The 24888-nt window shown below is 44.9% G+C and overlaps 4 protein-coding genes across 6 annotated transcripts; 2 read left to right on the top strand and 2 right to left on the bottom strand.

Annotated features, from left to right (window-relative positions):
• The first annotated feature begins 327 nt into the window (after positions 1-327).
• LOC119547912 (WD repeat-containing protein 55 homolog) lies at positions 328-2625 on the top strand. The gene is made up of 2 exons (XM_037854954.1): positions 328-454; positions 528-2625. Exons 1-2 carry the CDS (start codon positions 447-449, stop codon positions 2014-2016), a joined length of 1497 nt encoding a protein of 498 aa, XP_037710882.1. The 5' UTR covers positions 328-446; the 3' UTR covers positions 2017-2625.
• Positions 2626-2671: 46 nt separating this feature from the next.
• Positions 2672-8645, bottom strand: LOC119547895. Of its 2 annotated transcripts, none has more exons than XM_037854943.1 (5): positions 8270-8645; positions 7357-7531; positions 3886-7298; positions 3698-3822; positions 2672-3633 (listed from the first exon to the last, which is right to left on the bottom strand). In XM_037854943.1, the coding sequence occupies exons 2-5, from the start codon at positions 7454-7456 to the stop codon at positions 3465-3467; spliced, it is 3807 nt and encodes a 1268-aa protein (XP_037710871.1). In that variant the 5' UTR covers positions 7457-7531; positions 8270-8645; the 3' UTR covers positions 2672-3464. The 2 variants fall into 2 exon arrangements, with proteins under 2 accessions (XP_037710871.1, XP_037710863.1); XM_037854935.1 differs by lacking the exon at positions 8270-8645 and adding an exon at positions 7832-8044.
• Positions 8646-8961: 316 nt separating this feature from the next.
• On the top strand, positions 8962-9515 carry LOC119545692. The gene has a single exon (XM_037851444.1). The coding sequence runs from the start codon at positions 8975-8977 to the stop codon at positions 9488-9490; it is 516 nt and encodes a 171-aa protein (XP_037707372.1). The 5' UTR covers positions 8962-8974; the 3' UTR covers positions 9491-9515.
• Positions 9516-9682: 167 nt separating this feature from the next.
• On the bottom strand, positions 9683-24536 carry LOC119545691 (probable serine/threonine-protein kinase MARK-A). Of its 2 annotated transcripts, none has more exons than XM_037851441.1 (6): positions 23570-24536; positions 14963-15142; positions 14383-14894; positions 14096-14318; positions 13798-14008; positions 9683-13729 (listed from the first exon to the last, which is right to left on the bottom strand). In XM_037851441.1, exons 1-6 carry the CDS (start codon positions 23742-23744, stop codon positions 11476-11478), a joined length of 3555 nt encoding a protein of 1184 aa, XP_037707369.1. In that variant the 5' UTR covers positions 23745-24536; the 3' UTR covers positions 9683-11475. The 2 variants fall into 2 exon arrangements, with proteins under 2 accessions (XP_037707369.1, XP_037707370.1); XM_037851442.1 differs by lacking the exon at positions 23570-24536 and adding an exon at positions 19043-19575.
• Between the last annotated feature and the right edge of the window lie 352 nt (positions 24537-24888).

The following is a 24888-nucleotide window of genomic DNA, read 5'->3' as shown; positions in this document are numbered from 1 at the left end:
AATTTAATGGAGACTTTTTAAGAAAAAACAACTTCCAATAAATATACTGACCTGTTTTGATTATCATTTTCGAGTGTATTCGAATTCGATTAATACTTAGCCTGCTTAAAATAAGTTTTCGTTAAGAAATATTTAATTAATTATTCTATTTTTATAATGGTTTTGACTTCAACTACTCCCGAATTTAGAAATCAGAAAGGATGTTGTTACTATTAAGAAGTTCAATCGCCCGTAACTTGTTTAAAAAGGATATAATATTAGTGTTATAAAAGTAAGCTACACCAAATCCTGCATAGCTATAGCTAGAAAGTAGCCAAATCGCTATCACCCGAGAACAGCTGTAAAGCGACATGCTTTCTGCTTCCTCTTGTTCCCGTGGTATCCAAACAATTTCCAAACGTGGGTAGATAGAAGCGCATATTTCCAAAGTTCGGACAGCGATAATTATGCATACGTAAGTATTTTATCATCCCCTGCTTTAACATCCTACCAGGATCATAATATCCTTCGGGATTTCCCTCTCTCAGGCATAACAACTTCAAGACCCCATCCGACGAAGACGAACTGGACGATCTGGACGAGGACATGGTGGTGGGCGTCATCGCGGAGATCGAGCAGGAGGTGCTGAACGAGTCGGACAGCGACAACGACGAGTACGACCTGGTGGACATGGGTGCTCCGGTGCCGCCGAACGATGGCGACAGCAGCTACGATGGCAACGAGAGCATCAGCAGCGACGACAGCTTCGATCCGAATGCAGCGGACTCCGACTCGGATGATTCGATGCCGGAGAATGCGGCCGGTGGATCCGCTGGGGGAGCAACAAGTGCTAAGCGGCGAAAGGATGACGATGGTCCGTCGGGCAGCAACCGGGATTCGGAGGCCACCTTCGACCTGGACGAGGATGACGAAACGGACGAGACTGTGCGTGCCATCATAGCCGCCATAAAGAAACCACGCAGTGCGCCGCCAGAAATCAAGCTGGAGGACTTCATCACGGACATCTGCTTCCATCCGGATCGCGACATCATTGCCCTGGCCACCATCATCGGGGATGTGCACCTGTACGAGTACGCAAACGAGGAGAACAAGCTGCTGCGCACCATCGAGATTCATTCCAAGGCCTGCCGTGACGTGGAGTTCACCGAAGATGGGCGCTTCCTACTCACCTGCTCCAAGGACAAGTGCGTGATGGTCACCGACATGGAGACGGAGAAGCTGAAGAAGCTCTACGAGACAGCCCACGATGATGCCATCAACACGATGCACGTGCTCAACGAAAATCTCTTTGCCACCGGCGATGACTCAGGCACGGTCAAGCTGTGGGATTTGCGCACCAAGAACTCCATCTTTGAGCTCAAGGAGCTGGAGGATCAGATCACCCAGCTGACAACGAACGACCAGAGCAAGCTTCTACTGGCCACCAGTGCCGATGGCTACCTGACTACGTTTAACATCGCCGCACGAAAGATGTACGTGCAATCGGAGCCGTACGAGGAAGAGCTTAGCTGTATGGGCATCTATCGCGGGGACTCCAAGCTGGTGGTGGGCACCTCCAAGGGACGACTTTATACCTACAACTGGGGCCAGTTTGGCTACCACTGCGACATGTATCCGGGCATCAAGAGCCCCATTAGCCTGATGATTCCCATCACGGACAGAATTGCCTGCGTGGCCGGGGAGGATGGAAACATTCGTGCTTGTCACATCGCTCCATACCGCAATCTCGGCGTGGTGGGGCAGCACAACATGCCCATCGAGTCGCTGGACGTGAATACCAATGGTGAGCTGCTCGCCTCCTCCTCGCACAACAACGACGTGCGATTTTGGAACGTAAAGTATTTCGAGGACTTTGGGGACATCAAGTACAACGACAAGCACAATGCGTACAAGGAGAAGCGGCACAATCTGCCCTCCTCCAAGGTAACCAACGCCTCGGACTTTTTCGCTGACCTGACCAAAGAGGATGCGGATGACGATGATGATCCGAGCGCAGGACCCAGTAACACAGCTTAGAGTGCAAATTATGCTAGCAAGGATTTTTAGCTGTACTCGCTGGGTGGGTCGATTTGGACAATTCTAACCTGTTGGCATAGTTTAAAGAAATAACTTATAATCGAATCGCTTCGATCTAAACCAGCGCTCGGCACGGAATACAAAGACATTTTGTCTTTTATTTGTGTGGGTAATTTGAACGGTGTACGCTGTACGTGTCCCGCCAGAGGCTAAGCAGAGCTATTTCCTATGCCCGCTAATGGGACGCTGCCGATCGCTGGTTTAAAGTAACTTTGTTTTTAAAAACTCCTGTTTACATATTTATGAAGTAGAACATTGCATCGTAGCAAATAGATAAACCAATTTTTTAGAAATATGTTTACAGAATACATATTTTGCCATAACATTTGTGTGTACAAAAAATTGACCCATCCAGTCATCATAGTAGAGTGTTTAATTAAGAAAACCTCTTTTAAACCCGTCTAAATGTAGAAACCAATCTTTAATATGTTGCACGAAAGATTGTACACAAAGTAGCGTATTTAAACTTCGTGTTAATCTGTTAATGATTATTAAATAAAGTCACAGAATAGAACTGATTAAAGAAAGAATAAAAAATCCCAAATAAGATATAACAGCTGTTTCATATAGGTGCTTTATAAAAACCACTTAAATATTTATATAATTCGATTATTTATTTATTTCTGCCGTCTTGGACGACATACAATTTTGAAAGTTTTAAAAAACTTTAATAATAACATAAAACCAACTTACATTAGACAATATGTTAGCTCAAGCTTTTAAAAATTGCATCGAATCAATTCACTTATATGGCACGTTATGAGATATTGAGCAGTAGTCGGTTAAAAATAAAATGAATATGTATAATTTGGTAGTAGAATGAAATAAAATCCTACTTTAAATTTGTTGTGACACATAAAACATAACAAGTAATTGGAAAATAATTAGGGAATAGCTCAAAATTGTTTTGGCTGATTAATATTAATATGATTTGCCGATTAGATGTATAATTTGGGTCCGATAATTTGTGGTATTTTAAGGGACAATTAAAAATATAACAACAAGCTAGGGCCAAAAAGATCATTTACGCCCTTTGTGGGAATTCTATACTATAACAATAGACGCATATTTATGAAATTCTTATCACAAGAATTTTGTTTCACAAAACGTGGACAATTTGTACATATGTATAGGAAATAATTTGCCGAATCACTTAAGATACTTAGACGTAGACATTGAGCCAAACAGAGTTAGCTTTTTTGATATTTTTTTCAGCGCAACACGGCAGCAAGCTCTGGCAACTGCCCATTACATGCGTTGCGGTGGGTTAAACATTATAAGGTATGTATATTGGGTATTACGATTATTTCTTTCTTTGTTCTTACATCGATGCCTGCCGCGACAAACTCAGTCTAGGGGGATTACATGAAGATTCCGTGCACACAATGTCATAAGGCGGCGGTATTGGCGGCATCCGTCACTCCAGTGGAACTGGGTGCCATGGCATCGTTGGCCATGTGGGTTTCGATGTCGACGCGACAGATGGGGCAGTGCTTGTTGGTGACCAGCCACTGATCCACGCAGTCCGTGTGGAAGAGGTGCATGCATGGCAGGCGGCTGTAATGGTCACATTTCTATTAAAGTCTGAGGAGTTCATAGATAAATTCAGGATTGAACCTACCGCACTTCGTTCTCGATCTCAAAGAGGGTCAGGCAGATGGCACACTTCTCCGCATCTTCGTCCGTCTCGCTGGGCCTTCTGACTCGTCGGTATTTGTGGGGCAAGGTATTCCTCTCGATAGTTTCCTAAAATAATGATTAAGGAACGTAAATAATCTAGACAAGGCTACAATTGCCTTATGCTCTTACCAAAGTAGCTCCCCGGTTGGGACGAGGTGGTCCGATTAAGATGCGGGAGCCCAGGGAGAGCGGCGTGGCCAGCCCGATCTCCAGATGCAGCGGCGAGTAGTGGTGGTGGAACATGTGGTGGTGGATAGCCCGCTGACGCTGCAGGTGATGCAGAACCGGTGGCGATTGCTGACCCTGTGGTTGCTGTTGATGGAGCTGCATGTTTCTCGTACCCGGTGGTGGTGCTCCGTTACTACCAGCAGTGCCGGATGTGGCTGGTGCCTGCTGCTGAGGTGGTGGCGGAGCAGCAGCGGACGTTGCAGCATCATACGGCGGATAGTAGGCGGGATCCAGACTGGACACCGGACCATTCCTTGCATGCACACAGCTGCAGATGCTGTGCAGGTACCCGTTTCGCAGCGTGCTCGTCAGGAGCGGAGCATTCGAGGAAAGATCGATGGGCGTGGGAGTCATGTGGCGACGATGCATCTCCTGCATGCTTTGCTGACGGTACCAGAGGTTTTGGTGCACTGGATATGGTGGAGCGGGCGTCAGCGAGGTCGCCACAATGGCACTGGCCCGATGAGGCGGATGAATATGAGCATGCATCTGGTTCTGAGGCGCCTGATGGCCTTGATGAGGCTGCGGTTGATAGTGCTGTCGATTGCTGTAGGCGGCCTCCGAGCGTCGCACACTAAACGGCGGAGATCCGCAGTGCGGAATGGTGCTCCGACCAGAGTACATTTCCAACGGTGGTGGCGGGGAGACAGGTGTCCCAAGGTTGCCATTCGATGGTGCTCCCGGCGCAGGCGGATTGATGGTTTGCCGCTGGTGCTGCTGTGGGTGCACCATGACATGCGGAGGCGTCCGGTTGCCTTCCATACTGGCCTCCAATGCCGCCGCCCTCCCTTCGTTATGCGCCTGTGATAGCAGATCACTGAATGTTTGCGCTTGGGCCGCAGCCGCTGTGGCTGCCACCGCAGCAGCATTCAAAGCTCCACTCAACGAACTCCGACTGCTCCCGCCTTGACCGCCCTGAAAGTGGGGGTGTGGCTGAAGACTGGGCGAGTAGTCGGCCTCCATCACAGTTGGTAGCGTTGTGATCGCATAGTGGGGCAGATAGTACGGATGGTATCGGTGATATACGTTCGCTGGACTGCTGCGCCTCCGTCGAGCTTGCTGCGAAGATGTCTGCCCGCTGGCGGAGCTGCTCGGCGTGGAGGTTAGCGTCCTCTGCTGGTGGCGTAAAAATGCGTCAGCGGAAGAGTTATCCGGTAGCAAGATCGGTGGCATTGGCGGAGGTGGCGGTGGAGCCTGTGGATGCCCTTGCATCCACATGGAGGACTCGTTGATCGGAAGGAAGTAACGCTGCGGATCCATGCTAGAGCAGCGCGGCGGGTAGAAGTGGCTGGCATTGGGATCCATCAGCTGGTCCAGCTCGTAGCTGTAGTTGTGATCCGAAATGGCAGCCCGATCCGCTAGAGCACCGCTATAAAATGCGAATGCCGAGGTGCCATCCTGGTTTGCATCCGACCGACGATCAGTCCGCCGAGCATATGGCAATGTGTAGGCATAGTTAAATACGGGTCTCCTCTCGTCACTTGGTTCCTCCGGATTGTGTTGAGTCCCATTCCGGAATCGTTCTCGTTCCCGGTCTCGCTCGCGCTCCCTTTCTCGTCCCCGCTCTCTATCTCTTTGCAATTGCGTATCATTGGCTAGGCCATCGTCATCTGAAGTCAAATCAATTGAGAGAATAGGCTCACGGGTGGAGTGCACAAAGACCACATCATCATCATCGTCATCGGATGACCAATCGTCAAGCTGCAAATCGGGAGCAGTCAGCACTACGGCATCCCCACGGTTTTCGTGGCTGCCACGCCTGCCCGTGGAAGTGGACGGAAGATTGCTGAGATCCATGGAGGGCTGCCTCTCCCTTGGTCGGCCGACATAGGTAATTACACAGGGCCCATTCGCATTTGGCGTCGAAGCCTGTGGAAATGATATGGGGTTGTGCTGCTGCCCAGAACTGCTGCCCTGGTGCTCCGCAAAGGTGCGATGCCTGCTTCTTCCCGGATGGAACGAATTGTAATTAGTTGACGACAGTTTGGAGCGCGTCCTCCCAGAGAGTTCCAAGCGCGGCTGCTTTCGGGGCGGCACAGCATCGTCTGCGAGGCGCACACGACTCCATGCCATTCCAGAATCGCCGTGAGCGCCGTACACACTCCGCATGTCTTGGCCAGGCGGCTCCTCAGGGCGCTGTTCCTGTCGATTTTCCTCCTCTGGATGAAGTTGTTGCTGCTGCTGCTCCTGTCCCTGACCCTGCTCCGATGTTGTGGACGGCGATCCAGCCGCAGGCGGCCTCTGGCCGATGTGAGATCCATAATCAACACTGCGCGTGGTATGGGTGGCCGTGGAGCAGTAGGCTGCTCGCATATACGTGCTATCTGGTGGAGCTCCGGCCACTGGACGGCGGCTGTTGTAGTAGGTGTGATCCGTGTGCCCAGCCTCCGTCTCAATGGATCGTCTATCACCTCGTATAATCGTTACAGTGGGCTCGATTGGTGGGGCCGGATTGTGAACACGCAGGTCCCAACCATCGTCGCTGCTCTCGTTCTCCGGCTCTAAGGCTCTGGAGCTGCGGTAGGAGAAGTGATTCACCTGCCGCCTTCTCGACTGCGCACTTGTGCTTGGCGTGGCATCGGGATCCACGGCGGCGCTTGAGGAGTTGGAGGCTTCGCTGGAGCGGCTAGCCTTCTTCTTGTGCGCCTGCACTGCCGACGTGGTAGTCGTGGTGTTGGTGGTGCGCGTATTGGCGAACTGGCCATGCTCCGTGTCCGATGCACTGGATGTCACATCATCGTAAGCATTCACGCCACTTGCCGAGGTTTCAAAGGAGCTGTTACTTAGCTGCAGTGAACTGGAGGGCATCTCGTACACCACCGTCGTGGCATCCATGGCATGCTCCTCCATGGCGCCGGCGGGCCAAGTGCCGCTGATGGAGGCCACCACCGAGTCGCCAGCATTGTCACCGTCCTGTTCTATGGTCAGCGGCTCAGTCTTCTTTCGCTTGGGTCGTGGAATGGCATGGTCAGCGGGCGGATTGGCAGCCGCCGCCGCTGCTGTGGAGGAGGAGGGCTGCTCTAGGAACTGTGCCGGATCCTGGGTGGAGTCCGCATAGCGACTGCTGGTGCTGGCCACCACCGACGATTCGCAGCGGCAGAGTCCGGCCAGCGAACTGCACTTGTCGCACCGCCCAGCCATGGACTCGAATCCCGAGTTGGATTCGCGACGTGGCGCCACCAGGGCGGTGTACGTGGGCGGCGAATGGGTGTGGCTGTGGTTCTGCGGACTGGACAGGAACGGCGTCATCAGCATGTAGCTATCCGAAAGCCCACTATCTCGCTGCTGATTGTAGTACATGGCATACTGGGAATCTGTAAGAGATCCAAGAGGATTAGCAATATCTGGATCAGAGGCCGGACTCCATCTTACGGTTCTCCTGACTGCCCGGACTCGTGGCCACACTGCCGTACGACATGGTGACCCTCGGCTGATGGCGCACCTCCTCCTGGTCGTTCTCCAAGCTATCCATGGCTTTTCAGGCGTCTACAGGCTAACGTCAACGGAACAACAAAGAAATGTAGCCGCGCACATAGGCCAAAATGTGCTGAAAATATGTATATATGTACGAAAAATGTTTCATTTACGGGTACGTGGTATAACTGTCTAAAGGAGATCAGATTGCTTTTTGTCCGTAAACAGACACAAAAACAAACAGTGGGTTAAACACTTAGGGTGCAGACTTCTCGTTTGATATGTAGTACATTGGATGGCTCCAAAGTTCACTGTAGTATAATTAAAAGAACTCTCCCAATGGATATATCTTTTGGCTAAGCACAAAACCGATTTAAAGCTCAAATTAAAATTTGAAAACTGAAATTTTTTTCCTTGGTTGTCAAATACACACTTTGTCAGCACCAATTTTCCATCAAACTTTTCATTGCCGTCAGCTGAAAATCTTTATGCTTGGTGAGGAAAGTACAATAGCCGTGGGGAAAAGTGGAAAATTGGGCTCGATTTCCAGATACAGGGAGGACGGGATTTTGCAAGGAAGCTTTAAATAACTTATTAGTTGTCTTGTTAATTAAGTTCAGTTTTTTTAGCCAACGCAATAGGGATGAGTCGAGTATCGATATGCCGCTTATCGATAGGTAGTAGTAGCAAACGAATTGATGCGGTTTTTATTTATTTATTTTTTATTTTTAAAAATAATTTATTTTTTACTAATTACTAACTTTTGACACCTTTTCTTATAAGTTAGTCAAAATACGAAAAACAGCTGTTTGGCTGGGGTTAAATTAGGAACAGCTGTTCTATGATAACAAAAGCCTCAAAAAATGCTTACCTTTATAATATTTTAAAATATATTCACTTTTCCTAACAAGCTTTGTCTTCTGATATGCTCGGAATGGTATTCTGTATTCATTAACACAGGATTATAGGGGAATCGGTGCCGGAAACACTTCAGATAAGAAATCGTGGGCGGTGGGGGTGGGCAGGCTAACAGCTGCTTTGGGGGAACAAAAGGGAGCTTAAACGCAATTCTGTTCGCGGGGGCGGAGAGGTTTTCTCTTCGCAGCTGCGGCCCCCAAAAATGCACAATACGAATTCGCAAATATGCAATTGATATAATTTCACGAAGTAACCATTTTGCCACCGTAATTCTGATTTTATAACACTAACAAAACCGAACTGGAAAATCGACAGACAAATTTTTTTCCGACGTTGCAAAAAGTTGCAGTATGGCGATGGGAACGATACTATCGTTTGCCAATTAGCCATTTCGTGCTTTTCCGTTTTGCGCAATGGTCACACTGTCAGTTCAAAAGTTTCCGAAAGTGTAGCTTTAAATTTAAATGAAGTAATATAATCGCATTTGTTACCAGTATTATAGAATAAATTAAGAAAATAAAAAAATATGATTAAAATACATATATTGGTATATAAACCGCTTATAATCCTTAGGTCTAAAAAAGAAAATCATAATATATGATTTCATTATAGAATTGTTTTCGAACACAGTGTCCATTCCTTTTCTTTTCACACAAACATGGTGCTAAATCCACGATGCTGGCCCATTAAGGAGAAGACACTCGTCGTCTTCTGTCGCGGAAAACACGAGAGAACGCCAAAGGCAACTAAAAGGCGAACTCCCCATCTTCATTACCACAATCAGAATCAAGATCACAAGTACTCCTTTTTCCACGTAGAGAATGATACTCGAGCCTTCTTCATCTCGATTGGGAAGAGTCGGCTGCACCACAAGGATTGGTTTCTGGTGGACGAGAGGGGGAAGTTCCTTCAGAACGGTACATCCATCTACGACTACTACACAAAAATCGACTGCGTGTACAAAAGGATTCGGTTTCTAGAAAGACTGCTTAACGATTGCTTGGATAAGGAAAATAGAACACAAGAGAACTTTACGAACCCCGAGTTGATGGCTATACATTTTCCCGAAACCAAAGCTCCCACCTACACGGTGTCCATAGGCGAAAATACCCTATGTTTTAACTGGGTAATATGCTTTCTGGGGCTATTGCTTCTGCTTTGCTGCCTGAAATAAACTCATACATATTATAGTCACAACACAAGGTTTAACATTTTATGTATTTTGCGTTTTTATTGAGTTTTTATGTATAAAACAATATCTACTCTTCTTCTTATTGCGGGCTTCTTATTCTTTTCTCTTGGCTTAATTGTCTTCAATTTTGTATAGCAATAATTTTAAAACAAATTGTTTTCATACAAATTTTTATTGATTTTATCGGTCAGCTAATCCAATTACTTGAAGGACTCTCCCCCGGTCTCTCGTTGGTGTTCACTTCTCGAAAGCTGCGCTGACCAGTGTTAACGACTTAAGTGTACCCATTGGTTTAACGGACATTTTCTAAACCAAGGTGGTGTTCTTTTTGTTTGAGTGTAGTTTTATCATATTCTCAGCAGCGCTGCTTGTCAAATTAACTCATAGTTATAATGTTTTTTTGTTTCGTTGCGAAACATTCCTCACAGTTTTACAAACAAAACGAAAGCGATAGTTTCCACTTCAATATTTCAGTTTCAATGCAACTTTGATTGCTTCTGTAGGAATCGATTGCATGAATAGTTTAAAATTAATTGGACGCTGTCGTTATTATCGTGATTAAATGTTCAAAACTTTAACCGGACTCAAAAAGCCGACGTTGGCAACATTTTCTCAGCCGCGTTTTGAGCTAAAATTATGAACAATCATTTTATATTTTAGCATTTCATCGGTTTTAATCGTTTCTTTTTTTGTTTTCGCTTTTATTAAGTTTTTTTTTTATATATTTTTTGGAAGTTTTTAGTATAAGTTGCTGTTGGTTTGGAAAAATAGAAGTATTGGTGTGTATGCACTTGACATTGATTTCGTGGGACGTAAACAAACAAAGACTGTGGAAAATGTTCCTTCTAGAAGTGGTTGTTGATGGCACAGCGTCATTTGATAGATAGATTTCTTCAGGTGCATTTACATTTACATTTTATATCACAATTTTTTAAATATTATAGGTGTGTATGTATTTAACAAAATTGGTTTGCATGCTTTCCTTTCATTTACGCCCAGCAAAAACTGTTGAGCAACTAGCAATGTCAAGAGTTTGTTAGCATTTTGCCCAGTGTAGTTGGCCATAGTGTGTGTGTTGTGGGTGTTAATGTGGAGGAATTCTCGGGGGCTTAAAAAAATATATCTTTCAACAGTTTTGGAAAGAAATAACCGTCAACGGGCAAGTTTTATCCAAGGAACTGACAGATACACAAGTACTAGTCAATTTCTTCGAGATAACTAACCAGCTTTAGTTGTGTTTAAGTGTAAATTTCGGGTCAAACTAATTGGCGAGACACTCGAAATTTGGACAATTTAATTGATTTTATAAACTCAACTTATCTTTGCTGCCCGCCTCTTTTTTTCCTTATAACAATTTTTGTCATGAGAAATAAAAACATACTATACAAATTTTAACAATTTTCATTTGTTGTACATTTTGGTATTTGGAACGGGCGTTCAAAAATGATCATCAATTTCGACTCAAGAGGCATGCAATTATTTTTATAAAGATTACTTAGGATTCGATCAATTTCACCAAAGAACAGAAAAGTCTAAAGGGTTTTATGCATCTCTTGATCAAACACTTTTCGTATTCGTTTTTATTTTTCACAATAAAAAATTATACTGCAATATAAATTACAATTTTTCGAATCTTTTTTATAAAAAAAGGTATTTGTTTTCTGTTGTTTTCATCTCGAACGACTGTTTGGCTTGCTTCAAAACAGCGTAGACAATTGCCACTCTCATTTTCCCTTGGTTTCTGTTTTCCTCCTACAATGTTTAATTCACTTTTTTTTGTGTTTTTTTTTTTCATATGTTAACTCTGTTTGCAATAGGGGGGAATTGATTGAATTTAAATTGTATTCGTACACTTTTGCTTGAAATGTAAGTGTGCCTAAAATGTTGCACCAAAAAGAATCATAGAACTGGAAAATTGATTTTTAGAGAATGTGCGTGAAAAACAGAGTTATCTGTCCAAAAGCGACCTATCCACTGGCGGTTGCCGGCTCGCAGTACTCGGACAAATCGTTGGCCCGCTGCTGCTGGCGCAGGCGCCGCTGGAGCAGGACGCTCTCGCTGGGCGGCGACAGGCCGATCCGCATGTCCGGCAGCTCCTCCATCAACTGGGCTGCCTGCAGGTGGGCAAAGCGACCGCTGCCGATGCGAGGCTGCTGCTGGGCCCGCTGGGCCGTCGAGCGGTTGTATCGCTGCTGTTGCTGCTCCGACGGCTGGTTCATGCCGTAGCTGCGGGCGTAGACGCAATCCTGGCGCCAGTTTCGGATCGTCGACTGCTCGTCGGATGGCGGGGATCCACCGCTGCCACTGCCGCTGCTTCCGGCGCTGTTGTGCCGCGGAGGCGGCTGCTGTGGCGGCTGCATCGGAGCAATCTTGTAGCCAGCGGCACCGCCGCTGTGCGAGAAGCTGCCCAGGTAATTGCGCTGCTGGTTGCCATGGTGTCCACCGCCGCCTCCGGTGCTGAAGGGCGGACGGTACTTGCGATAGCCCGCTGCCGGCTGCTGCTCCTGCGAGTGATGAGTGCGATAACGCCAATTCTCCGCCTGCTGCCTCAGAGGAACTGGATCTGCAGGCTGGTAGCGCGGCACAATGTACCGCTGGTGCTGCTGTCGCTGCTTCCTGGTGTAGGCATTGGCAATGGAAGACAGCGGCTGCTTGCGTTGCTCTTGCAGATCCTCTTCCTCCTCATCATCATCGTAGTCATCATCCTCGTCGATATCGGCATCCTCGTCGTTCTGATATGCATCGACAGAAAAGTATACATTGCGGCCGGACTTGCTGTGGTGGCCCATGGTGGTCTGGGATTGGGTTGGAGGCTTCTGCTCTTGCTCTTGCTCCTCCTCCGACGCCTTGCCAAAAGTCGTTCGCATTGTTGTCCCCTCAGCAGCAGTCGTCGGATTTATCTCGTTCGAATCATTTTCCTCTGGTTTATCGGTTGGTGGGCATGTTGCTGGTGGTGGTGCTGCTGCTGCTGGTGTCGATGCTGCTGGCACTGCCGCTGAGTTGACAACAATATTTGCAGTCTCATAAATTTCAGGTAGCTTTTCATTTAAATCACTAATACTATCCAATAGTTTAACATCATCATCTTCATTTGCATCCCAAGTTTGCCAGTTGGTAATCTGTGTTGTAGTCATAACTGGTGTTTGCTGCTTGTTATTATCGGTGATGGTAGTAGCACTAATATCACTTGATGGTCCTTGCTTCTTAGCCCCATCAACATCATCCTGCTGTTTCTCCTCCTTCTCCTTTGTCTCCTTGTCCTTCTCCTGCTGCTGCTTAATCTCCTTACCGTTCTCCATCTCCTCCTCCTGCGCATCTTTGCGCATTGTGGTGAGCTTAGCAAATTCGCTTTGCTGGGTTGTTTCCTCCATATGCATATTATCCATAATAAGTTCATCCTTCTCATACAAACCATTATCATGATGTGGCTTCGATTTCTCCACATTGGTCTCGCCAACTTGCTCTAGGTAAGCTTTCGATAGCTTCAGATTGTCAGCTTGTTGATTTTCCTCCTTCTGCTCCTCCTGGAGCTTCTCCTCCTCATCCTCCTCTTCCTCGGCTATATCGTCGACGCGTTGCTGCTGCTGCTCATACAGATAGTCATCGCCCTCGTCCTCGTCCAACTCGCGCCAATAATGCTTATAGTGCTGATAGTCCTCGCTCTCTCCGTCCTCCTCCTCTTCCATGTCGTCGCCCTCGCTACCGCTCTCGCGCCTGTAGTGACCACCCTCGCCCAGCGCCTCCTGCTGCTGCTGCAGCTCGCGCTGCTGCTGGTATTGCCTCGTCGACCTGGCCCACTCGTCATCGTCGTCGTCGATGCGACCAAAAGCCTCCAGAGCTTCATCGTCGTCATCTTCCTCGTGCACGTTGAGTGTCTTAAAGCCCCCGCTGTTGGGGTAAATTGCAGATGCATTGCGAGAGACATTCCGAGAGGACTGACGGCTACTGGCCCGCTGGCCGTGCATCGAGGACATGCGTCCTCCGTAGCTGCACATGGACGTAGCTGGATTGCGCTGCGAGCGATTGCGAGTGTAGTGAGCCGGCGGCTTGGGATTGTAGTTCTCATCGCTGTAGGCATCCATATAGGCCTGCGACGGCTGGTAGATGTTCGGGCGCTCCTTCATGTAGTCGTAGCGCATCGAGAAATGCTGCAGGACCACACGCTTGACGGCCATGGCCGACTCGGCAAACTGCGAGATTTCCCTCGCCGACTGGTGATTGCTGGAAGGGAAATAGAATATCTTATTAATTCTCCGGAACCAAGGTATATATATTTCTTTATTATTTACCGTCGAATGTTACTGGGCGTCTGCAGAGCCTTGTGGCGGCCTGATTGCTTGTTGGCCGGCGGCTCGTGCTCGCTCATACGAATCCAGGGGTGATTCAACACTGCCTCGGCACTGAGGCGATCTGATGCCTGCTTGACGAGCAGGTTGGAAATCAGGTCCTTGGCCTCATCGCTTACATGTTGCCACTCGGCCTCCGGAAAGGAAAAGTGTCCTGAAGAAAGGAATCGGTATTATTATTGTATTGTTTGATTATAAGGCACATATTATAATATTCTAGGCTATAAGAACACCCACGCACCTTCTTGAATGGACTCGAAAAGCAGCTCCTGGCACGTGCGACAGTTTTCTCCGCGATTCCAGCCGCAATCCTCGCCGCAGTTGCCCGAAAACGGCGGATAGCCGCAGAGCAGGATGTAAGCAATGACTCCCAGGGACCACAGATCGCACCTCTTATCGTAGTAGTGTGCCTCCCCCACAAACAAATCAACCACTTCCGGAGCCATGAACTCGGCACTGCCAACCTAAAAAGAAAAAGGTTTCGTATTAGCATTAATAGTCGAAGTCTTCATAAGTTTCCAAACTTACTGGTGTCAATAGCTGGGGAGTGGCTGCTGGCGACGAGATGTCCGTGGTGAACTTAATCCCCGAACCCAGATCAAAGTCGCAAATCTTGATCGGGCACAGCGAGTCCGTCTTAACGCACAGAATATTCTCCGGTTTGAGATCACGATGGGCAATGCCCTTCTTGTGCAGAAAATCCAGCCCGGAGGCAATCTCCTTGATTATCTGCGATGCCTCGTGCTCGGAGAAGCAAATGTGCTCCTGGATGCGCGTCAGCAGCGGACCCCCGTTGATCTTCTCGAACACCAGGTAGAACTTCTCGTCATCCTCGAAGAACTCGATCAGTTGCAAGATGCCCAGATGGCCCTGGCAGTGATGGAATGTCTCCACTTCACGAAAGACACGCGCACGCGCATGCCCCGGTATCTTATCGATCACCTTCACGGCGTACTCCAGATCGGTGTAGATGTTGACGCAAGTTTGCACCGATGCATAGGCTCCCTCGCCCAGAATCTCGCCAGTCAGCTTGTACAGCTCTAAAGGTTGGATAGAGTACTTTTAGAAATGGTCCTTGGTGATTATTCTCCTAAGCCGGCATACACACCTTGGAACGTTGAGGAATGAAGGGAGGAACTGATGCGTTTCTTGCGTCGCTTCTTCTGCATCTCCTCCTTATGCCTGTTCAGCTCCGCCTGCCGCTCCATCTCGGTCATGTTGGGCGCTTCACTCGACTCATTGCCCGACACATCCTCGCTGCTGTAGCGCGTCAGTTCATTCTGCCCGTCTGTAAACAATAACAGAAATATCGTCAGATAAATTGTCGAAATAAACATGCAACATAACATTTAACTCCAGAATTCTACCTATAACTGGAGCTCTGGATATTTATGAACTGTATTTCACAAAGAAAATTTCAGTACAACACTAGAAATACTAAGAATAGACCACCGCAAACATGCAAAGTAACCAAATTCGCTGACACGTTTTTCATTTTTTTAATTTCGAACAAGTCATCATCGTAAAATAGCTGCTAGTGATTCACTAAAAAGTTTTCTCAATTCATTATCAGTGGGCAGTAAGAAAACAAAATAAATCACTTAAAGAAAACATTTTTAAATGTTCAAACAATAGGTGCTAAAGTTTGTAGATCTTTGGTTTATATTTCTCCGGTCAAACCTTTCGGATTCTGCATATTGGCTGGGAATAAACGGATAGCTCAATACCACCATTCGATCGACCCCACAAGCATGGTTTACGCTTTTTATCGCAATCGCTCGCCATATTTGCATGCCAATTTTTTTTACATTTATCAATGTATAAAAATAATAATGAGGGAATTTAAAATAAGAAATACTCGTACTTTTGCACTAACTGCGTAGAAGGCAAATCGCGTGTCGTAAACAAGTCGCCCGCAAGTGTGCATAAATATGTAAAAATTAAATAATGTGTAAACAGCCGCAAACACAGGCCTCTCTATAAAGATAACTTCTGGGTGGAATCGTACAGAGCTAAGGCTGGAGCTAACCCAAAGATCAGAGGAGTAAGGCGGGCTGCCGACCGGCGATCAGCTTGATTGGGTGTGTGCCTGTTCTTCAATTGTTGTCAATAGCCGGACGACTATTTATAAAGCCCTCAACGGCTGCACCAAGGCGGTATCTGTCCGAAGATCTAGCTGAACGACTAAAGACCTAATCAGCCCGGAGGCACGTCGCATTGCAAATAAGTATCGCTTCATTGGAGAGCAATCGAGTGGAGTCAACTACAGTGGATCTCAGGAACTGAAAATCTAAAGTTTTTACATGGTTCCTGCTATATTTTCGGTTTGGTGAAGAAATTTGGGGGATAAAGTGGTAATATTATGGTTATTAACAGATTGTATCCTTAGTATCTAAGGATAAAAAACACTATAATTTATAGACCATATGGCTTGCTTTTTCATAGGTTTTTAAGAAGTCCAGAAGAGGCTCACTTATAAATACTGCTATAATTTATTCAAAACTTTTAAAGCAAGGAACCCAATATATTTCCAACTTCCCATATTCACTGTACCAGAAAAAGGAGTGTTTTCTCTTGTCAGAAGTAGTTCTTAGCTCCTAACAAAGAAACAAGTCGTTGCCCTGTAGAATCCAATTCTGAAACTGATGATTCTACCATCCGTTTATCAAAAAACTGTCCAATCAAAAATGCGTCCATACGACCTCGAGCGATGGTCCCCCTTTCGACCGCCCACACTTCTCTGATTCCTCGCACGCTTTCCGTTCTGTTCTAAATATAAAATTTGGCCTATTTGTTGGTCAGCTTTAATTGTTATCAATTGCGTAAATAAACGCTCAGACAGTAAAAAAAAGAGACTATTTTTGCATTTCTCTCGTTTATCGGATGGCCTCTCACGTTCTCCCTCACAAAAATTCTGCGCATTTAATTATGATTTTTTGCCAAATCATTTCTTTTTGATGGACGAGGGACGTGTGTGCTGAAGACGCAGGTATTTTTATTTAAATTGCATAAACAATTTCCGCAGTTCCGGCACAGAATGTCTGGGACAGCCGTCATAACACATCATCCGATCCCTTCAGGTGCAAGTCGATAAGGTGATGACGACAATGGGAATTATATGAAATGCCTTTACCCCATTTCATCAGCGGCTAGACAAATGTTAGCGATACAAACCAACTTATGTAAAATAACCTGATCCGATTGAAATAATCTAGGGAAATACATACTATCCAATGTGTGCCGGCCGGCTTTTCAGTTGTTTTACACATTATTTTTTCCATCATTTTGGATGATATTGCTAGATGTATTTTCAAGGTTCTTCTGAAGGGTCATTCTTAAAAAGCTAAAGTAAATACATTATAAAAAATGTTTACATTAGATACTTTTGCAGAAAAAATGGCTATCCTCAGAAAAATGTGTCAAAAAATCATGAATATTTCGAGAAAAAAAACTATAACATTTTTTGATTTTAAGACTAGAGTTTCACACAAAAGATGAGAAAAACAATCAAGCTGAAGGACACCTCTCCACAGGTGGAAAATAAAAAACAAAAGGCGAGAGATAACACAAAGCTGAAAACAAAACAAGAATCGAAAGCGTCTAGAGAAAACCTTGACAAATTGAAATTTGCTGTGGAGCAAACATAATCGAAATTGAAGCCAGTGCCATAATAAGTTATCAAATGTCTAGGTAGGAAAGGCAAAACACAGTGGCCACCCCGATTAGCGAATAAACAAAAGGCCGATAAGACGGGCGAACTACGCAAAAAGTGAGCAAAGCAAAAGGTTTGCTTTTGGCACTTAACTTTGCCGTCGTTTGCCGATTTCAATTCAAATATAAGCAAGAGAATAATAAAAAGGGAAGGAGAAACAACATGCGGTCGCACATGAAGAGCTTTTAGTAAATAGAGAGCGGCGGCGGCGGAAACGAGAGAGTGGGGCAGTGGGAGTGGAACAAGGAAGAGGAAGATAAGGTGGGTCCGCCTCTCTCTTGGAGTATTACTTCATGGCAGAGTGAAAGCGCGAGAAGGTGACGAAGGGACGATGTATAAATTCCCAATTAGCAGAGCTCTAAATCTGAAAACTGTGACGTCACAAAGCTGTTATCCTTTGTAGGCTTTATCAAAAATACACAACAGTAAACTTTTACATTACATTGCATTATCATAAATTACACTGGTTTTTCAATTTAAGAATTTGTTTCCTTTTTATTTAACTTTGTTTTTCGATAGAAAGGTTAGTTAAAAATTATTTAAAATCCTTTGCTTGTGAAATATGTTTTCCAATCTCTGAAAACTCCTGATTTGATTTAAATGAGGACTGTAAAGTACTGTTTCCTTCAATTAAAAAAGTAAACTTTTACAAATTCCTATAATTAATAATTAACAAGGTAATTTAATTTAATTTTATATTTAATTTTAGTTTAGATAAAAAGAGAAATTAAAAAATAATTAAAATCCTGTTTGTGAAATATGTACAATGTACATTGTACATATAGACATATGTTTTCCGATCTCTCAATTCTCAACTTTAGACTAAAATGGGGACTGTAATTTATTGTCTGCTTAAAAAATTGCCATTAAATGGTCTGAAAGTTAAAGGGTTGCTTCCCCAACCTGCACCCCTTTTTTAAAGCCACCTTTTTCTTTTGCCAGCATGAATTCACGGGCAGAAGCACTTACACATAAACACACTCACGTACGCTATCTCAACGCGTGTGTTTGTGTGCTGTAAAGAAGCAGAAAATTATTGCGCAGCAAATGAAATTGTAAAAGCGAAAAAATGTTTGAAAATGGCGAGAGAGAGCCCAGAACACACAAGAGATAAAACAATAAAATTTTAAATTAGTGAATAACCCCTAGTTGGTTACACTGATAGTTATGTTATGACAAGGTCGCTATAGTTATCTTCTTTACCGTTACTCAGTAATTACAAATGAGTTTCGTCAAGACAATGGGGGGCCAAGAATACATTGTAATAGATACAGCCTGTTAAATATACATATAGCGGAAAACTTGTTCGGGCAAAAACAATAACAAAAATGCAAAAACCGGCATTTCGAAACGTTTCCCCCGCACACAGATGCAGTTGCGCCCCTGTGGGTGTGCGCAAGGTGAGTGTGTGTGTGAAAGTTCTCTCATTCTCATCTCGTTCCTAGACTTTGTTGCTAATGTTGTTTTTGTATTTACCCAACATGTTTGCTGCCGCTACTGTTGTTGTTGTTGTTGTAGCTTCTGTTGTTGTTGCCGTTCGCCTTTTAATCGCAACGCAATTTGTCTAAGCAACGCCCGTTCTGCTGCTTGTTCTTCTCCCAGGCGGCACACGTTTTTGCAATGCGTAGATAAAACCGCCTGCTCTCGATAATATATTGCTTTAGTTTCAATTTGGTTTAGTTTGGGCTAATTATAACCCTATTCCGGTTGGATCATCTTTGATTTAAAGCACACTTTCGTTTTCCAGAAATCTCCCGACGAAAACGAAAACAACAATCTGAACGATGAAGGGTTACTGTTTTATTGGTAGTGTATTGATTGGAAGCACACGGAAAATTTTCAGATTTAACGGCCGGGGGATTTCGATTTCGAATATGGTAATTTGTAGTACCGGCGACTTTGGAAAATTCTGGTGTGCGGCGGAGGCGAAAACCAATTGGCCAAAATAGTGAATTTAAAAGAAATGGAAAAAAACACGGACAAGTCTTTGCGGACCAACGACGCGCGGCGCCAACGAGGAAAGAATCAAATTCAAACACGCGCCCGCTTTCGTTGGAGCGACAAAAACCGAAAACAGAAAACTACCGCCGTGCGCGAGAAAGAGCGCCGAAGAGAGCGGCCGAGAAGGAACGAAACGAGAGCGAGAGTTGTTGTAACAAATAAACAGTGGTGGGCGAAATAGTAGGTTTCTAAATAGGGCTATTACTTGATCAGCAATAACAATATAATGATAAATTTCCATCTTCATACATAGTTACATAAAAATGTGTTTTTTTTATTTAAGCAGGGTTTTCTATTGCAGTTAATTTTAAAATTAGTAATGCCTATTATTCTGACCCCTGGTGTTTGTAAATTTATGCTGCGCAAGCGAGATAGTTAGATGGTTATGGGGATCAAAATGTGCAAATATCGCTTGGCATAGGACAATCAAAACAATAACACGGGCTTTTGATTACACACAAATTAAAAAAACAGCCCGGAAGAGAAACGCCTCTGGTGTGCAAAAATCCGGTTTTAAATCGAATGCACAGAGCAATTACCGGCCATGTTTATTCATCGACTCGATATAAATTCGAACATATTTGCCGAGAACTCGATGGCTAAAATGAAAACATTAGCTTTGCGTTTGTCGATCGAATTCTTGGCTTTCGAGAAGGGTAAATATAAATATTGGTACACTAGTTTACGCCGGATCAACCGATACCGATACCACCACCGCCGCCGATACCAGTGTTATCACCCAACCTGGCCAATAAGCCCACGCACACAGACACTCAAACATCTGTAGCGGCGGCGGAAAAGAGAGCGCAGATAAAGCCACATCATTGATTGGACACAGAACCAGTTTTGACAAGAAGTAGCTTTGTGGTTGTGGCCGCCCCGCCGCAAGCAAAACAAAAACAGCAACAGGAAAAACAATAACAAAACGACGACGGCCCCAAAGAGAGCCAGCGAGGACTAAGAGAGCGGCACTGGAAAAGGCCGGTGCGCGAGAGAGCCTTACATGATGCAATGCGTTCCATGTAATCACTTAAATCCAATCCATAAAGCTCTTGCAGAAAGAGAGTGCAAGGTACACAGAAAGAAATAATGTTAGCTTATAACCATGTACATATAAACTTATTTTTCAATTGGACAGAATATATATTTATGTCCAAAATGATCTGAGATTGTAACTTTTTTCTAGTGTAGAAAAGAGCCCCATGTTTTTGGAGTGCGAGAGCATGATGCCGAATCGCACGTAGGCCGAAAATGTGAAGGACAGAGGGACAGGGGGGGCGAGAGAGGCTCCAACACCAGCGCAGCATGGAAGGTGGTGTGATGTGCGAGTTCTGTTTAAAAGCAAACAAGTGGAAAGGGCAAACAGCAAAACAAAAACTACATTTAACTCGCTTTGTTTTCGTTTTTGCACGGGTAAACAACAACATATGCCTTTGGGGTTTCAGCTGACGTTTTTTTCGCTACGGTACGGCATTGCCAACGCAGAAAAATAAATTTCTCTCGCAGGGCTTTTGCGCAAGAGAGAAAAAGATGGGGCTGGTGGATGGGCTGCTTTTATGAATCGGAGGCTGCACGTAGGCACCACTACTGGCTGTCCTCCAAAAAGTCTAGATAGAATGGGAAACTACTTGATAATGGTCGGTTGTTAGACTCTAATTGACAGCCTTTTCCACTCAGTCGATTGCTGGAAAGGGTTCCCCCCTTTCCTACAATCCCCCTGCTGCTTTTGCAACTGTAATCCTCTCCAGAAAACACACTGTTAATGGGAGCATGTGTGTGGGAGGCCGCGCTCTCATCGCTGCCTCCGCTTTGGCCCGTTCGTTCGTCTGCTTTGGCCCGTTGTTCTATTTTGGGCTGCATCAAACGTCACCAAGTGCAATAAACGTCATGAAGGTTATACCCGTTTTATGTGTGGCTGCAGCTTTTGGAAGTTTGTTCACATTTCGGCGTTCGATGCATTTCGAGCACGAATGCGAATCACCCATACAAATACAAAGACCAGAGTGCATGGCGCTCAATCGATCAGCTCATGACTCATTTTCCATTTCCATTAATTGCCTGCACACGCTCAATTTCTCGGTCTCGGCTAGCTGGCACAGATACTCTTGCCGTCTCCCTCTCTTTGTTTCGCCGCCGCAGCAGCTGCTGCTCTTTGGCGGTGGTGGTAGTGGTGTTGGTGTGGAACGCCAGAAACTAGGAACCGAAGCTTGGAATACCCTTGTGCCAAGTCTATTCCAGTGGAAGATAGTAGTCGTCACAATCTTAACCACCTCAGAAAAACCCAGTTAATCAACATAAAACCTTGTATTACAATGGTTTCCAATAGATTAGCTGGTGTGTATTTTTATTGGCCAGAAATCTGCCAAGTTTGTTGCGATTATCTTCTAAAACAGCAGAGTTATGACCATATTAAGGAACTTACTAAGGCAGGTATGGGATGTTAGTAGCTCCACCGAATCTGCCAAGTTTCATGAGACTAATCTTCACAAAGCACACAAACAAAGTAATGACTAGACAAGGGGTTTATGGCAAGATATGGGTATTATTAGTCCCACTGAATGTTTTAAATGCTCTATAGAGCACTGTTTCAAATCACTCTAACGGGAAATTTAAACCCTATTTGATGAAAAAAAAAAGCTTAAGGAGGACTAATTTACACTAATAATACCCTAACCCTATTACTTAGTGGTAATAAAACACAGATGCTGGAATACCCTGCAAATTAGGGCACACATATTAAGCCTAATGGCATCAGTCGCATGATGCAATGTGGTTCTCTTGGCGAAACAAAACAACTGTAAACACCCCACATGCTGTTGGTGCGGGGGCGGAGTGGGTGGAGGGGGCGGTGGGTTTAGCCGGCGGCAGGCAGACAACATGCATGTTCTCGAACTTTCGTGACGTCAAGGAAATACACTGGCACTCGGTGCTCGTTTTGCCCCAGTCAATGCTCCCTAGTTCGCTCGATTGATTAGCAAGGGTAAACGAAAGTTCTGCTCGGCCCAGCTTTGCCGATAACTGGAAAAAATAGATTGGGGAAGAAGCAGTGGTCCTATGTAACACTAGGGTTCCGATTCTTAACTGGTGGATACATTTAAAAATAACTAAATGTTTGAGAACTTGCAAAATACTCATCGGAAATCATAAAATAGTATTAGTTTTATATCAAACCATTGGTATTGACTTGGTACATATGTTGCATTACTGAGGGTTGTTAAAAAGGACATATTCCCTAAATCTCTAAACTGATTATATTCCAGTAGGAGTTAGTTAAAATTATATATGATTACCTTTATTTTTCACAGTTCCCAATTCATTTTCTTTGAGATAAGGGGTATTTTCACTTGTGGAAAGATTAACTTAGCTGAACTTACTCTCAAAATGGTATAACCAGAAGCACTATTTTCCAATTGTCCAGACCTCAAAGATTATACGACTTGTTTTCTCTTCTATTACAAATTTTCATAGTATTACTTTCATAAAGATGCGTCAGAAATTTCTTAAGGGGTTAAAAACCTCTATCTAAGATATTTAATAGTATGTCTAATTTTTCACATTATACTTTTTACTCATTTTCAAGTAGTATCAAACTCTAGCGAATTGAAAACCTCTCCAAAACAGGTATTTAAAACGTACGTGCCTTGTTTCAAATAACATTTTCACACCGTTTTGGGCATATACAAGCGTAGCGCTTTATCTAGAAATTTCGATACAAAGAAGTTCATTGCTATTTATGTTCCAAACACTCCATATGTTGCCCATGTTGTTAGTGTTACCTGACTGAATCTGGCTATTTCAGAAATATCTGATGCTTAAAGCCTCAGAAACAGGTACATACATATGTATCTATGAGATATGTTCCATTTCTAACATTATTCTTTAACCTCCGTTTAAAGTATTGTACACCCTCTAGCAGTTTCATTGGATACTTCCATATAATGAATTCCTATCCCTAGTTCTGAGAACTCCACACATGCTGCCCACGATCGGTGTAGTGCTCACCTGACTGACTCTGGCTGCAGCTGTTGTCCGTGTTGCTGCAGGAAATGCCGCTGCCGCTCCGGATGCCGCTGTCCCCGGATCCACGGGGGTTGTTGTTGGTGGCATTGTTGCGCTGCAGCGTTGCATTTGCCCCAGGGGCAGCTGTCCCGGACTTGGGCTCCTCCAGCTCCACCATGTTTGTTGTTGGGTGGACTCTACTGTAGAACAGGAGAAGGTATTCCAAGCTGGAAAGGGTTTACGGTTACGCGGCCGCCAGCTGCAATGCGTGGTGCAACAAATGAGCAATTTCTCGCTCTCGCTCTCTCTCTCTTTCTCAGCTCATTCAAAATGGTGGCCTATGGGTTGTTTTTTGTTTTCCTCTACTTTTTAATCCAATTGCCAAGAAATGCGGCGGCTGCTTTTTTTTTTTCTTTCTTTCTAGTTGTGCAAACCGATTTGATTCTGTAGCTGCTCGCTCTCTCTCTCTCGCTCGCTCGTTGGTCAAGTTTGGTGGTTGAGTCGTCGTTGGTGTTGCTGTTGTTGTAATCGATGGTGGCTGCTGATTTCTCTCATCACATAGGCGAAAAAAGGCGCAAGCAAAAAATGGGTTTATCTATTTGCACCGTGCGTTTTTTTTTTTCGGTTATCTGACTTGGTTTTATTTTCTGCGCTCTTCTTTTTGCGTTTCACCTTTCCTTTGTGGGCTTGGCTGTGCAGTTGTTGCTGTAGTTGTGGTTGTAGAGTGGAGATGGTGCTGTAGTGGTAGTGGTGGTGGTGGTGGTGCAGGGGGCTCCTATTTTCTTCTGTGGCTGCTGGAAGTGGCTGGTGGGTGGTGGAGTTGGTCGTAAAATTTCCTCTGCTGATTACAACACAAAAAAAATCGCTGAATAGCGGACAAAAGCCGTTTTCCTTGCGTATTTCGCTTTAGGTTTCCTTCCCAGCTACCGATCCATTTTCAAAGTTCGAATGATTCCGACGAATAACGGTGGAAACTCGGAGCGGTGGGGGGTGCCATTTTTGGAGGGCCTTTCTGCGGCGCAGCGAAAACGACACGTCGCTCGGGTAACAGCGTGGATGTTTTCCCTAACCGTCGATGGTAACACTAGCAGGGCGGTCACACCAAAAAGTTCTTTAACAGATATGTTAAGTTTATTGGTTAAATAAACATTAGTGTTGTTCTGCGATGTAAACGTAAGTGCCAGCAAGTGCAAGTTTTTGTATAGATATTTTATAGAATTTTCAATATTTCTATAAACTTTGCAACTTGGATTGTTCAGTGTTTAGTTTTGAGTTAGCGTCGAAATGTTATTGTTAATACAGCGGTTCAGGACATAGATGAC

This window comes from Drosophila subpulchrella, chromosome 3R, assembly GCF_014743375.2.
Source record: "Drosophila subpulchrella strain 33 F10 #4 breed RU33 chromosome 3R, RU_Dsub_v1.1 Primary Assembly, whole genome shotgun sequence".
Taxonomy (NCBI): domain Eukaryota; kingdom Metazoa; phylum Arthropoda; class Insecta; order Diptera; family Drosophilidae; genus Drosophila; species Drosophila subpulchrella.
The sequence above is the reverse complement of the archived record's forward strand: the minus strand, read 5'-3'. Positions and strand labels throughout refer to the sequence as shown.